The sequence below is a fragment of the Pipistrellus kuhlii genome, unplaced genomic scaffold (genome assembly GCF_014108245.1).
Source record: "Pipistrellus kuhlii isolate mPipKuh1 unplaced genomic scaffold, mPipKuh1.p scaffold_m20_p_34, whole genome shotgun sequence".
In the NCBI taxonomy this organism is placed as follows: Eukaryota; Metazoa; Chordata; class Mammalia; order Chiroptera; family Vespertilionidae; genus Pipistrellus; species Pipistrellus kuhlii.
Window position 1 is genome coordinate 5,301,354 of NW_023425534.1, and position 13,178 is coordinate 5,314,531.

At 57.4% G+C, this 13,178-nt stretch overlaps 2 protein-coding genes across 6 annotated transcripts in view; one reads left to right on the forward strand and one right to left on the reverse strand.

The window, feature by feature from the left end:
- Positions 1-12,933, reverse strand: MAD2L2 (mitotic arrest deficient 2 like 2). Of its 5 annotated transcripts, none has more exons than XM_036461099.2 (9): positions 12,869-12,933; positions 4,104-4,155; positions 3,893-4,011; positions 2,870-2,941; positions 2,307-2,407; positions 1,475-1,569; positions 1,098-1,171; positions 520-612; positions 1-330 (listed from the first exon to the last, which is right to left on the reverse strand). In XM_036461099.2, the coding sequence occupies exons 2-9, from the start codon at positions 4,141-4,143 to the stop codon at positions 289-291; spliced, it is 636 nt and encodes a 211-aa protein (XP_036316992.1). In that variant the 5' UTR covers positions 4,144-4,155; positions 12,869-12,933; the 3' UTR covers positions 1-288. The 5 variants fall into 5 exon arrangements, with proteins under 5 accessions (XP_036316992.1, XP_036316991.1, XP_036316988.1 ...); XM_036461098.2 differs by lacking the exon at positions 12,869-12,933 and adding an exon at positions 12,543-12,688; XM_036461095.2 differs by lacking the exon at positions 12,869-12,933 and adding an exon at positions 4,516-4,625.
- DRAXIN (dorsal inhibitory axon guidance protein) overlaps positions 12,848-13,178 on the forward strand; it is a 21,004-nt gene continuing 20,673 nt past the window's right edge. Inside the window, exon 1 of the mRNA XM_036461081.2 lies at positions 12,848-12,975. The gene's annotated coding sequence lies outside the window, so the exon portion shown is untranslated. The remainder of the gene's footprint in view (positions 12,976-13,178) is intronic.

Below are 13,178 nucleotides of genomic sequence, written 5' to 3' on the forward strand. Positions count from 1 at the left end.
CAGCCCTTGGGGCCCTTTATTGAAACAACTCACAGCACAGCATTTGAGACAGACAGTGTTGACCGGCTGAACCCCGGGAGGCTGAGAAACAGAGCCCAGCACCCCTCCTGCCTCCTGGGGGGCCATTCCTCCACGAAGGCAATCAGACCTGAGCAGCTCCGGCTGGAGGGTGGGCAGTCCGCACAGAGGCAATAAGAGCACTTGGAAGCGGGGCGGCCTGCAGCGCTGCGCGAGGCTGGGGGCCCCCCAAGTCCGATAGCTGTGGCATTCATGGGGGCAGACAGCCCCTCAGCTGTTTTTATGAGCTCGTTCTTCCACATAGAGCTGCATCTAACGGGCAGGAACACAGCGTGTCAGGTGGCAGTCAGGGCGTCTATGTGCAAGCCCCTGGCAGGCAGATCTCTCTCTCAGTGTCAGGCCGTATGGCCACAGTGGGATGGGAGGAGCCTCATGGCAGATATGTCCACAAGGCCTCAAACACATCCTAAGTAAGACAAACCTGGCCCCCATGCAGCTCACCTTTAAAATGTCTGATGTCATGGTTTTGAGAGGAATCAGCCGGGGGTCATGCATGTGGACATCCTGCTCGTCCGCCAGGATCCAGGGGAAGTCCTAGGGAAGAATCCAGGTGACGGGGTGGAAGGGGCTGGGCCCTGCCTGCCCCCGCTTTGCCTCCCTCTACTTCCAGGGCTGGGGTCCTCAGACTTGGGGGAGCATCGAATCACTAGGGAAGTGCAGAATCCCGGCTCCTCCACTAGACAGGCCCAGGCTGGGTCAGCTGGGCTGGGAACCTAAGTGATTTCCTAAGCCCCCAGCACCATCTGACACTGGTCGGAAAGGAGAGCTGCACTGAGTTGGGGCCCCAGCACACAGCCCCTCCTCCCAGTGCTGCGTGCCCAGGTGTAGCAATGGCAGGTATGTGGCCGCACCGTTAGCACGCAACAAGAACCTCCTGGGTGCCAGGCACTGTCATAAGCAATGGCATGGGTGCAGTGCCCACGGGCAGCACCCCTGCCCACTCAGCACTGTGGCATCTGCTTACCAGAGCCTCCCGCTATCTCACAGCCCCACCCCCGCCTTGACCAGTCTCATCTCACCTTGATGACCTGGATCTTCTCCATGTTGCGAGTGGCAGCTTCCCTTGTGTGCACCAAAACGGTGAAGGTACAGCCTGCGGAGGCAAGCGTGTGATCAAGGCTGGGCCACCCCGTGCCTGCCACGGCGCAGTCTTTCCCTCCTCCCCAGTTGGCTCAGCAGCCCGAGATCAAAGTGTAAATAGCCCAAGTGTTAAGACACAAGGAAACAGAGACTGAAGACAGAGTGGAGTTAACCAGGGAAGTTCCTGGAGGATGCAGACTTAAAGGAGTTCTAAAAAGCAAAAGAGACAAGGCTCAGAGGAACGTGAGAACACTAGGGACCAGCCCAAGGTAGCCATGGAGACGCCCAGGGAAGAGGCAGCAGGAGGTGAGCTCACCTGGGGGGTTGTGGTCCAGGACAGCATCACACACGCTGATCTTCAGGATGAAAGCTCGGAGCAGCTGCTCCACATGAGACAGCAGGGAGTCTGAGCTGGGAAGGAGGGAAGAGGCAGGTCTTCTCTCACCCTGGTGCCCCCCTCCACAGCAGATGAGGGGTCCCAAGCCCCTCTAGTCCTGAGGGCTGGCTTCTAAGGGCGGGCATACCTGTCACCAGGTGAGTATACAACCAGTGCAGAGCCCCATCCCAGACTGACTAAGCCAGGATGGGGGAGAAGGGTAGAGGGAGCCCCTGTAGGTGGTTCTAATATGCTAATGTCCCCTTTCCCATCTGAGGACCAGGACCCCGGCGGTGAGGGGAGAGGGCTTGCCCAAGGCCATTCGGGGACAGATTCTATTGTCCTGACCTCACCACAGGAAGCCGGCAGCTGACCAGCCGACATTCCTGCCCAAGGCCAACTTCTAACGGACTATGGATTACCCGGACTATGGATTACATGGCTTGCCTGGGAAGGTAGGACCCCGGATTGTGTCCTGGCTCTGCCACCATTTGGGTAGTTCATATCACATCTCTGGACCTGAGTTTCTGCATCTATAAAAGAGGAGGTTGGGCCTAGCCATTCCCCAGGGTCGTGGTTTTCCACGTGTGACACGGGAGGATCTCCATGTAACCTGTGTGGTGTCCAGAGAGACCACGGGGTGGCCTGCCTGTTAGGTTGGCATGCCTTGCGTTTCCCCAAGGTATACTGGGAGCTGCTCAAAGGCGTGAAGGGGGGATATTCCTAAGGACCTCACACCATCTAGCAGGTGGAAGGCGTACAGGCAGCTCACCTGATGGACAGCAGTGGAGGCTGGGTAATTTCAAAGACGAATTTCTCCACTGGGCGATGCTCTTTGTCCAAAATTACCACCACCACTTTCTCCACATCATTCTGCAAGGACAGAAATCTCTAGAACTGGGTCTCCCCCCCTCCAACTCCCTGCCCAAGGAAGGGTGGGAAAGGGCTCACTCACAGCCCTGCTCAGCCTCTAGGCCCAGGGTCCCCAAGACACTGGAGAGAGGTCCTGACGTGAGTGGTACAGGCCGAGGCCCCATAGGGGTCGCCAATGGAGGTCACAGAAGACACAATAGGAGGAGGAAGCCCAGATAGAACTTGGGGGTAGGGAGAGAGAAACACATGTGAGAACCCAGAACCCTCCAGGCAGGCCCACTCAGGACCATCTGGGGCCCAGCACACCTTTCACGTGGCTCATGGGTCCTGGGGCCTGTCCTTGGGCTCAGGGGGTCACCAGGGTGCAGGAAACAGGCCTCTGGGTGTGACAGTCCTGGGTCCCCTACAAGGTCCAGCATCCCCCCAGGCCGTATCGGGTGTGAGGTAGGCTGGTGCCCTCACCTTCTCCAGGAGCGGTTTGACACAGTGCAGCGTGTCCTGGATATACTGGTTCAACTCCGGGTGGCAGGACATCTGCACACAATGCCATGTGGCTGGTGAGGCCCCAGCACCACTGGGGAACCTCCCACACCCCCTCCAGGAGCCGAAGCCTGTCTGCCTGCGGCCAGAGGCCCAGCACTGCCCTAGGGTTCCCACCGGAGAGGCCAACTTCCCATCCTGGGGCTCAGGACTCTGAAGCATCCACAGCAGGGAGAAGCCGGGAGATAAGAATTCAGGCTCACCATTAGCACTTACAGCATCAGGGTTTCCTAATGCAGGGTCCTTCAGCTCCCCCAGAGTCGGAGAAACCCCTAAATTGTGTTTGAGTATAGGGGCATTTTTTAAGAGGGGATCCAGCAATCTGATCAGTTTTCAAAAGTTAGGAATCTGTGAAGATCTGAACGGGAGGGTGAGGCTTCGGTGAGCTAGATACCTAAGGGTCAGGTACAGCTCAGGCAATGCTGTTTCTCTTTCCTTTTCTCAGTACAAACCCTGAGCTTCTACCACCTCCCAGTCAGTATTCAGTCGTTTCTTCTAATGTTTACCGAGTGAGTGTCTTTAAGGGGCAGACACTTCTAGAACTTGGGAATGGAGTATTTTGTGGCTTTGCTTCCCTTTTAACCTACAATCAGGGAAAGCGAGGGCAGAGAGGTGCCTGAGGTTTATAGAAAAACTCTCCCCAAGCCAACCTCAGGGCAACTTCCAGGCCAGCTTTAAGAACTCTTTAGAATACAACCGTAGCCCAGGGCAACGCCACAGCGAAGACCTGGTCTCCAACGCCTGGGGGCGCTCCCAGGTCAGAGGGGACGGAAGGAGCCGCTGCAGCAGGGTTGGGAGGCTGTCAGGCTGCCAGCAGCTGCCAGGGCCTGGAGGCAAGGTCCCCCCGCTGGAGAATGAAGGTGGGACAGAGGTTTAAAACCCACTCCCTGCCCACCCTGTGACTAGGGGGTGGCCCGGGGGCGCCAGCCCGGCTGGGGGGCCCACCTGGACAGGCACGTTGTACTTCTTACGCTTCTGGAAGATGCCCACCGGGTAGACCTCGCGCACGTAGAGGATCAGGTGCACGGCCACCTCCAGGAACTCGCACAGCACGTCGGCCACCACTGCAAGGGGCACACGCCGGCGCTCAGCAAAGTCCGCCCGCACAGACCCTCCCTCCCCCGCCCCCGGTGGCAGGGAGGTCCGGCCTCTCTACCTTGGCCAAAGTTGAGGTCCTGTCGCGTGAGCGTAGTCATCCTTCCCGCCACCTGGTGGGGGGGAGGGACAGGAATGAGGGGCCAGTTCCAGAGGCCCAGGCAGTCTGGGGCCCGCCCGCCCCCGCCTGGGGGGGACCCCTGAACCCAGCATCAGGGCAGCTGGGAACGGGCCCCCACGCCGGCGTCGTACCTCTGGGGCATCAGCTGCGCCGCGAAGAGCCTCCGTTCCCCGGCCACCCACCCGCGGTCTCCGGGGCAGGAAAGGCCAGAGGGGCCGCAGGAGCCGGAGGCGCAGGGCCCGGGGCGGAAAGCGGCACGCGCGGGAGGAGACACCGGGCTGGAAGAAGGCTCCACCCCCGCCCGGGTGGTCCCTCCCCGGAGCGAGTCCCGCCCTTTCCCCTCCCGCGGTACCGGCTCCGGCCTCGGGTCGCCGGTCGCGGCTCGGGCCCCGCGCGGGGAACCCTGGCCCCGACCACTGGCGCCTCCCGCTCAGCCCGCGCGGCGGGGCGCCGCTTCGTGACGTGCGCGGCGCGGCGGCGGCCGGTCCCGGAGGCCGCGCTGGGCCACGCCCACTCCCCCCGGCGGCCGGAGCGGGGGCGGAAGCAGCAGTGCGGGGGGCGGGGCCTCCGGTAGGCGGGACCTTAGAGGGGGCGGGGACACGCCACTCCTCCAGCGGTCGGGGCGGAGCCTCCGAGGGGCGGGGCTTTGTAATGGACGGGGCCACGCCTCCGCGCTGGAGAACTCGGGGAGCCACGCCGCCTCCTTTCACTTTCGGGTGGAAAAAGGCAGTTTTGGGCTCCCGGTCGGATCGCTACGAGCCTTCCTCCCCAGGGCATTTCTCTCGCTTCAGGTGGCGCGGTAAGGGGGTGGGTACGCGAGGCCGGTGCGGAGCAGGTGGAGGTCACGGCTGGGAACTGTGGACAGCGACCTCTGCCGCCGGCTCCGGCCTCTGCCTCGGTTCCCGGAATCGGCGGCCCAACCGAAAGCGAATCCGCCGGCTCCGGGGCGGGGACAGGGGAGGACCCGGCGGCACCTGCGACGCCCCCGCCCCCGACCTACCAGCCCGGCTAGGCCTCCCAGGCCCAGGCATCCTAACAACAGCTGGCCTTGCTATACCAGCCGCTGGGTTGTGTGTGTCCACGGATTATCTCACTAAAGTCTCTCAACAACTCTACGCGACACTTACTGTTAATTGTCTATTTCACAAAGAGCCAACGAGGTTCAGAGGAGCGAAGTATTATAAAATGTCACACAACCATAGAGGGAGGGGCGGGCGAAGGTGTCTTCTGCCACCAGCTCTGGAGTCATCCCCTCCCGCTCCTCCTCCCCCTGGACTCTGAAAGGGCTGTGAGGCCTCTGGGAGATCATGATTAATATTAAAATGATTACTAACATGGATTGAGTACTTATGTTCAAGCATTGATTTCCTTCATTCCCTCGTTAACCTTAGGAGCTAAGCAGCCATGACACAGCCCCACTTACTAGACGGTACATCAGGCACAGAGTTCTCTAATCTGCCAAAATCACACAGTGGGAGGACAAGCCCAGTTCTCAATTCTAGTCTGACTCCAGGAATCACACTTATTTTCGGCCCCTAAGGTCAGAGAAGTGGCTGTGGGCTTCCGGGAAACAATAAGTCAGGACCAGAAGTCCTAAACCTTGTCACTGACCTCCAAGAGCTTGTCAGTAATTCCGCTCCTCTGTGGGTACACAGATCCAGCCTGGGCTGTTGGGGACCTGTACCCCCGCTTTACTCCCAGAAGCCTTCAGATCTTCATTTACACACGTCCCCCGAGATGGGGGCAGAGGAGAAAATGCCTAACCTGGCCCATTAAGCCAGGAGTGCTGGCACAGCAGGTCTCGAAAGGAGTCTTTGGAAATCTACATCTTCATCCCTGGGGAGCCCATTATAACACGGAACTGTGGCCTCGCTCACCTACCAGATCCTTCTGTCCGTGTGCACAGCACAGCACCGGCCCTTTAACAAGCTCCCCAGGGGCCCTGATGTCCAAATAAGTATGGGCATCACCACAACGGGTTTGAGCTGTTTCCCAGGAGAGTCTGCATTTCATCAAACGGCAATGCTTAATCCAAACGGACAGATGCACCTGGCGGCACAGTTGGGCCACAGCGACTCTTCCCCAGACGTGGGGACCCTGCTCACACCCCGCCTTGCCTGGGAGAACCATTTTCACACAGAGCCAGCCAAGCAGCTCACTGGTTTGTAGAGGCATCCCTGACTCCTTGAGGTTTAATTATTGTGATGCTTTGGGCACGGGGGAAAGTGGACATCCTTAGAGGACATCCCTCTCTACCTCTCTCTGGAGCAAGCATGTCAAACTCATCCTGGGGGCCAGCAGGCCGCAAGTCTGACATGCTTGCTCTGGTGGCTACCCAAGTAGCTTTTCCATGGGGACAGGAAGTGGCAGTTCCTTGTAAAGGGCCCCCTAGAAGCTCAGAGCCCAGCCACAGTTGAGGGATGGCCTCCAGGGCATGTGTGCAAGCAGCCAGGCCCTGGGCCCTCCTGAGAAGACACAGTGCAAGCCACTCACAAAGGTCTCCTGACACGCAGCTAAAGAACTCCAAAGAACCCTGGCCGGTTTGGCTCAGTGGATAGAGCGGACTGAATGGTCACAGGTTCGATTCTGGTCAAGGGCATGTACCTTGGTTGCGGGCACATCCCCAGTAGGGGGTGTGCAGGAGGCAGCTGATCAATGTTTCTCCCTCATCGATGTTTCTAACTCTCTATCCCTCTCCATTCCTCTCTGTAAAAAATCAATAATATATATATATATATATATATATATATATATATATATATATATATTTTATTTTTTTTTTTTTTTAAAGGAACTCCAGAGAAATCTTAGAGGACGGACAGCCCACCACTTACATTTTTCCAACTGGGAAACTGAGGTCCCAACGACCTTGGATTAACCCTGGGGTACCCACTTTGTCAAAGCCCATAGATAAAAAAAAAAAAACCTAGGCTCAGGGCTTGGGTTCAGAGTCAGCCACACACAGAGGAAAGCAGGTGGGAGACAGATGAGGATTGGAACCGACCTGACCCCTAATTCTAATAAGGCTTCTTCTCCTCATCTGTGACATGAACCCGCTGGACAGATATTCCTAAGCCTCTAATGGCCTTGAGTTCCATGGGGGCCAAAAGGCTGGGGCGGGGCAGGGACCAGGGGCTGGAGGGGAGCTCTATGCAAACTCATCTGTCATTTCCATCCTCAGGGCTCCGCGGCATCTGGTTTCTCATATCTTAATCTCATCAGCATGATGGATGGCCGAGGGACCCAGATTACATTATGGGGTTAATTTATTACATTTATGAATACCCAGTTGCTGGGAGATTGTTTTTCAGAGTCATTTGCATATTTTTCTCCCTAAGGACAATATGCAGGAGGGTGTCTGGGAGGGAAGGGTGGACGTTTAGGAGGAGGGAGAGCTTATTTGCCAACTGGAGCAGGTCCCTGAGGGTGTGCAATGGGGACAGAGAGAAAAATCACTCCCAGGGGACATTTAAATGGAAACTAAGAGAAGGCAGGATGCCACAAAGCCTTGCAAAGAAAAGCCTTGCAAAGACCAAGGCCTGCACCAGCCAAAGAGGGTTCCTGAGCAAGCACACAATGAGTGAACTGGGAAAAGCAACAGGCAACAGTGTCCAGACCGCCAAGAGGCTTTCCAAGTCCCTCCCATACGCACCAGGCTGGTCACAGGCGAAATCATGGGCCCAAGCCCTGCCTAAGGTTCCCAGGACACCAAACACAGGCAGGTGGGGGAGTCACAGAGTCAGCCACATCCAGCCTGGTGACAGTCCCGCCCCAGTGCTCAGGGACCAGCCAGTTGGGACAAGCCTTAAGCAGAGACCTAACCTCATTCTTAAAAAAATAATAATAATTGATTTTTTTACAGAGAGAAAGGGAGAGGGATAGAGAGTTAGAAACATCGATGAGAGAGAAACATCGATCAGCTGCCTCTTGCACACCCCCTACCAGGGACGTGCCCGTAACCAAGGTACATGCCCTTGACCAAAATCGAATCCGGGACCTTTCAGTCCGCAGGCTTACACTCTATCCACTGAGCCAAACCGGTTTCAAGACAACCTCATTCTTTTGGTTCAGTACCTCACCCAGTGCCTGGCCAAACCCAGGTTCTCAATGGATGAGTGTTCAGCGAGTGGATGAAAGAATGGAGGGATGAAACCATGGCAGACAGTGGCTCATTGCCACTTACCGGACTCCTAGCCTAACAGTCCAGACGGGGAGCAAAGACCTTTGATTTCAGCGCTTTGGCGCGGTGTGCAGAGAAGAGCTGCTTTCGAAAGGAAGCCACAGATGTGGGATGCTCGCCGCAGTGCCCTCATATCCCCCCGCTGCTCGTGTATCCAACCTGCTGTTTCTCTGCCACCACAGCTCTTGGGCCCTTCTCTCTCTCAGCCTCAGTTTTCTCACTTGTAAACTGGAATAGTAGTAATAACAATTCCATAGAGCTGGATGGGCGTACATAAAATACCGTTTGGGAAAATATAAAGTGCACAATGCCTGGCACATCAATGCTCAACTAATGGCAGTAATGACAATGACATTGAAATGGACACACAGTGACAGACCCCCCCCCCCCAACTGATGGACGGCGTATGATGTAACCTGTATCTGCAGCACAAACATTCCTGAGCACCTAACCAGGCACCTTATATGGACTGTACATTGAACCACTCATCAGCACCTGCCAAATACCCTAAGCCCCGGATTCCTAAGTCTCTAGGTCCCTAATCATGTGCCTTACATGAAACCACCAATCAGCGCGTGCCGAGTACCCTAAGCCCCACCCCTTCCCTTTCCTCCCCTCAAAAGGCGTGTTCACCCTGCACATGTGCTCTCTTCCATTGGGAGGCAGCCCGGCAGGGTTCCTTCTCCTCCAATAAAGCCTGTGTCCTGGTCTCTGGCCTCCTGTCTCATCTTTCACACAGTATCTAAGCCCCTAGACCCGACACTCAGGTCCAGTCATCATGCTTTTCAAAACCCCACCCAAAGCACCCTTAGTGGTGTCGCTCCTGCCTCGTTTTCATGTCCCAGAGCACCAGGCAGGCTTCAAGGTGCCCGAAGGAAGGACATGCACCCTCCTGGCCCCAGATGCCTGTACAAGGGCCTAAGGCAGACAGACAGCTCCTCTCCCCTCTCATCTGGGCTTCTGGTGTGAGGCCTGGCCTGCACAGCTGCCCAGACCCTGGCATCCACTCCCCTCTTCAGACTCAAAGCCCTGATGTAGGCCAGTAACCCTGGGCCCTTCCAACCCTCCAGCCAGGCAGAGTCCAGTTTGCCATCCCTCCCCAGACCTGGGTCAGCTGACTCCCCATGTCCTTGACCCCTTGTTGGTCAGGAAGACCTTAAAGGTCATCTCTTCTTGAAATCTGAACCTCTATCCAAATGCTCAGAGACACTAAATGTCTTCCACAATTTTAGGGGTGCCTGGGCCCTCTGAGGTCATCCTGGACCACAGGGTTGTAAACCCTTGATCCAGCTCAACTGCCACTTTTAAAAAATAACTTCTCTATTAAGATACAACTCACAAACCACAAGGTTCACCCCCCCCCTTTTTGTTTTGTTAATTCTCACCCGAGGATATGTTTTTCATTGCTTTTCAGAGAGAGTGAAAGAAGGGAGGGAGGGAAAGAGAGAGAGAGTGGGAGAGAAACATCAATGTGAAAGACACATCGATTAGTTGCCTCCTGCTCATGCTCCTACAGGGGTTAGAATGAATCTGCAACCCAGGGACATGCCCATGGCCAGAATCGAACCCAAGGCTCTTTGGTGCACAGGCCAACGCTCTGTCACTTAGCCATACCACGGGGCGAGTTCACCCTGTCAAGGTGTGTAATCCCGTGATTTTTAGTAGAGTCACAAAGTTGAGCATCAGTCACCACTGTCTAATTCCAGAACACTTTCATCACCCCCAAAAAAAAATGCCACACACATTAGCAGTCACTCCCCAATCTCCCCCTGCCCCCAAGCCCTGGCAACCACTATGTCTACTTTCTATCTCTATGGACTTGCCTCTTCTGGACATTTCGTATCAACTCGGTCATGCAATCTCTGGCCTCTTATGCCTGACTTTTATGCCTTAGCAAGATTCATCTGGATTGCTAAAACTGGTTTGGCTCTGTGGATAGAGCGTCAGCCTGCAGACTGAAAGGTCCCAGGTTCAATTCCGGTCAAGGGCATGTACCTTGGTTGCAGGCACATCCCCAGTAGGGGATGTGCAGGAGGCATCTGATTGATGTTTCTCTCTCATCGTTGCTTCTAACTGTCTATCCCTCTCCCTTCCTCTCTGTAAGAAATCAATAAAATGTATTTAAAAAAAACAAAAAAAAACCAAGTCAGATCATATCACTGCTTTGCTCATAACCCTCCAACGACTGCCATCGCACTCAGACTAAAAGTCAAGGTTCTTACTGTGGCCTTTGCATGCTCCCATGATCCTCTCCATCTCTGACATCATCTCTCTGCGCTCCAGCCCTGCTTTCCTTTCCCAAACACCAAGCGCTCTCCGGTCACAGGACCTTTGCACTGCTTCTTCCTTCTGCCTGCACCGCTCTCCTCCCCGCGGCTCATTACCTGATTTTCTTTGTGAGAAAACGGCCTTCCCAAAGAGGCCTTTCCTCAAAAACTTATGTAAAACAGCTCTTCCCTTTCATGTTTTCTCTCCCGATGCTGCTTGCTTTTTTTTTTTTTTTTTATAGCACGAATCACCATCTGACATGTGATACAGATATATGTTCACTTGCCTCTCACCTGTCTCCTTCCCTAGAATGTCAGCTCCGTGAGGGCAGGGAGTCTGGTTCATGGTGCTCATTCCTGTAGCCCCAGTGCCCAGAACGGAGCTGGCACACAGTAGGTGTTCAACAGGCATTCAGGGCTAAGGGACCGTGAATAAGCAGTCTAGCCCTTTCACCAACCGCCATCCGGTTGAGACTATGACAACCACGATAGCAGCTGATTGTGAATCTAGAGCATTTCCTCCGAAGCCAGGGCCTTGCACTTAATCCTTGAACCCTGAGAGTTGGAGATGAGGATGAGCTCAGAGAGGTTAAGCGATTTGCCCCAAAGAGACGGGAATGGCATCATCAGAAGAGGAGCCCAGGCATCCAACCTGACCGAGCAGAGCTCTTAAGCCGCTGAGCCATGATGTGCCACACGCTCAGGTAAGAAAACAAAAACAAAACCAAACAAATAAAAAGAAAAACAGTGGACATGGAAGCCGCGGCTGAGCTCCAGGCGCCAGGCTCTGAGACTGCGGCTCTTTGATCTCTGCAGCGCCCGTGGCCCCTGACCCCGCCGTGAGTTATGGGGGCCGCGGGAGCCATCGCACAGCATTCCCGGACTCCCGGGGTCGGCGGGCCGTGGCGCCCCGAGCGGTGATGGATGAGCCAGTCTCTGGCGCTGGCTTTGTCCGGGCGGAGCCGGGCTGGGGAGCTTCAGGCAGACTTTGGACAAGGCGTGGCGAGAGGCGGTCCGTGTGCGTGCGTGTGTGCGTGCGTGTGTGTGTGTGAATGTATGTGTGTGTGTAGTGTGTGTGTGTGTGTGAGTGTGTGTGTGAATGTATGTGTGTGTGCGTAGTGTGTGTGAGTGTGAGTGTGTGTGTGAATGTATGTGTGTGTGTATGCGTGCGTGTGTGCGTGTAGTGTGTGTGAGTGTGTGTGTGAATGTATGTGTGTGTAGTGTGTGTGTGTGTGTAGTGTGTGTGAGTGTGAGTGTGTGTGTGAATGTATGTGTGTGCGCGTAGTGTGTGTGAGTGTGAGTGTGTGTGTGAATGTATGTGTGTGTGTGTAGTGTGTGTGCGTGTGTGTGTGTGTAGTGTGTGAGTGAGTGTGTGTGTGAATGTATGTGTGTGTGTAGTGGGTGTGAGTGTGGGTGTGAGTGTGTGTGTGTGTGTGTGTGAGTGTGTGTGTGATGCTTGGGTAGAGGGATTGCCTGGCTTCCTTTCCCGGAGCGCGGAGGGGGGGAGGGTAAGCACTGGTGCAGTCACCAGCGCCCGGGAATCTCACCAGGCAGAGCTGTGAAGACTCCAAACCCTCACATCCCAGAGCGAGCTCCCCCAGAACCCCGCCCCCCACTTGGCGTACTTTCGGGGGCTACACAGGCCCCGCCGCGCCGGGTCCGCCTCCCTCGCCACCGGCGTTTCTCCGGTCCCATTGACAGACCGGGCGGAATAATCCTTTTGGGGACCCGCCGGCCCCCACCCGGCCAGCCGCGGCAGCAGCTGAGCGCTCCGCTCCGATCCATTGTTGGGGTCCACCAGGGACCCCCCGCCGTGGCCCTTTGTCGCTCGCTCCCCGCGGGGCCGCTCCAGAGGCGCCGCCGCTGCCCGCGCCCCGCCCGCCCCCCCGCGCCCCCCGCGCCCCGGGCCGCGCGGCGAAGGCTCTTACGCACCCGGAGGAGCGGGCCCGCCTCGCCCGGGGCCCGCGGCGCCGCCCGGCTGCGCCCGCCTTTGTCTGTTCCTTTGTCCGCCCCGCGCCCTCGCGGCGGCGGCGGCTGGGCCTCCGGGGAGCGGCCCGGCACGCCGAGCGCAGCTGGCGAGGGCGCGCCCGGGGAGCGCGCGGTCCGGCCCGGCCCGGGGCTGCCCCTTCGCGGGGGGCCTCGGAGCCCGCTCCCCCGCCCTTTCCCCGCCCCCCCCCCCCCCCTCCCGCCCGCCCGCGCCCCCCGCCCCTTCCTCCAGCCCCCGCGCAGCCCGGGCGCATCCTCCGCCGCCCGCGCACCTCTCCGCGCCGGCCCCGCTCCGCGGCTCGGCCCTCGGCTGCGTTCGGCTCCCGCAGGCTCTCGGCCCGACGTCCCTCGGTCCCCGCCTCGCCGTCCGTCCGTCCAGGTAAGGCCCGGCCCGGCCCGCCCCGCCCCCCGCCGCACCTGCGCGCGGTGACAAAGGTGGTCCGCCCGGCGCTCTGGGACCCGTGCGCCTGGGCTTAGGCTGCGGGCGAGGATGCTGCGCTCCTCCCCGCCTTCCTGGCCCTGCGACCCGTCGGTCCGTCCGCCCGTTACTCACCCGCCTTCCGCCGGACACTCACTTTCCCA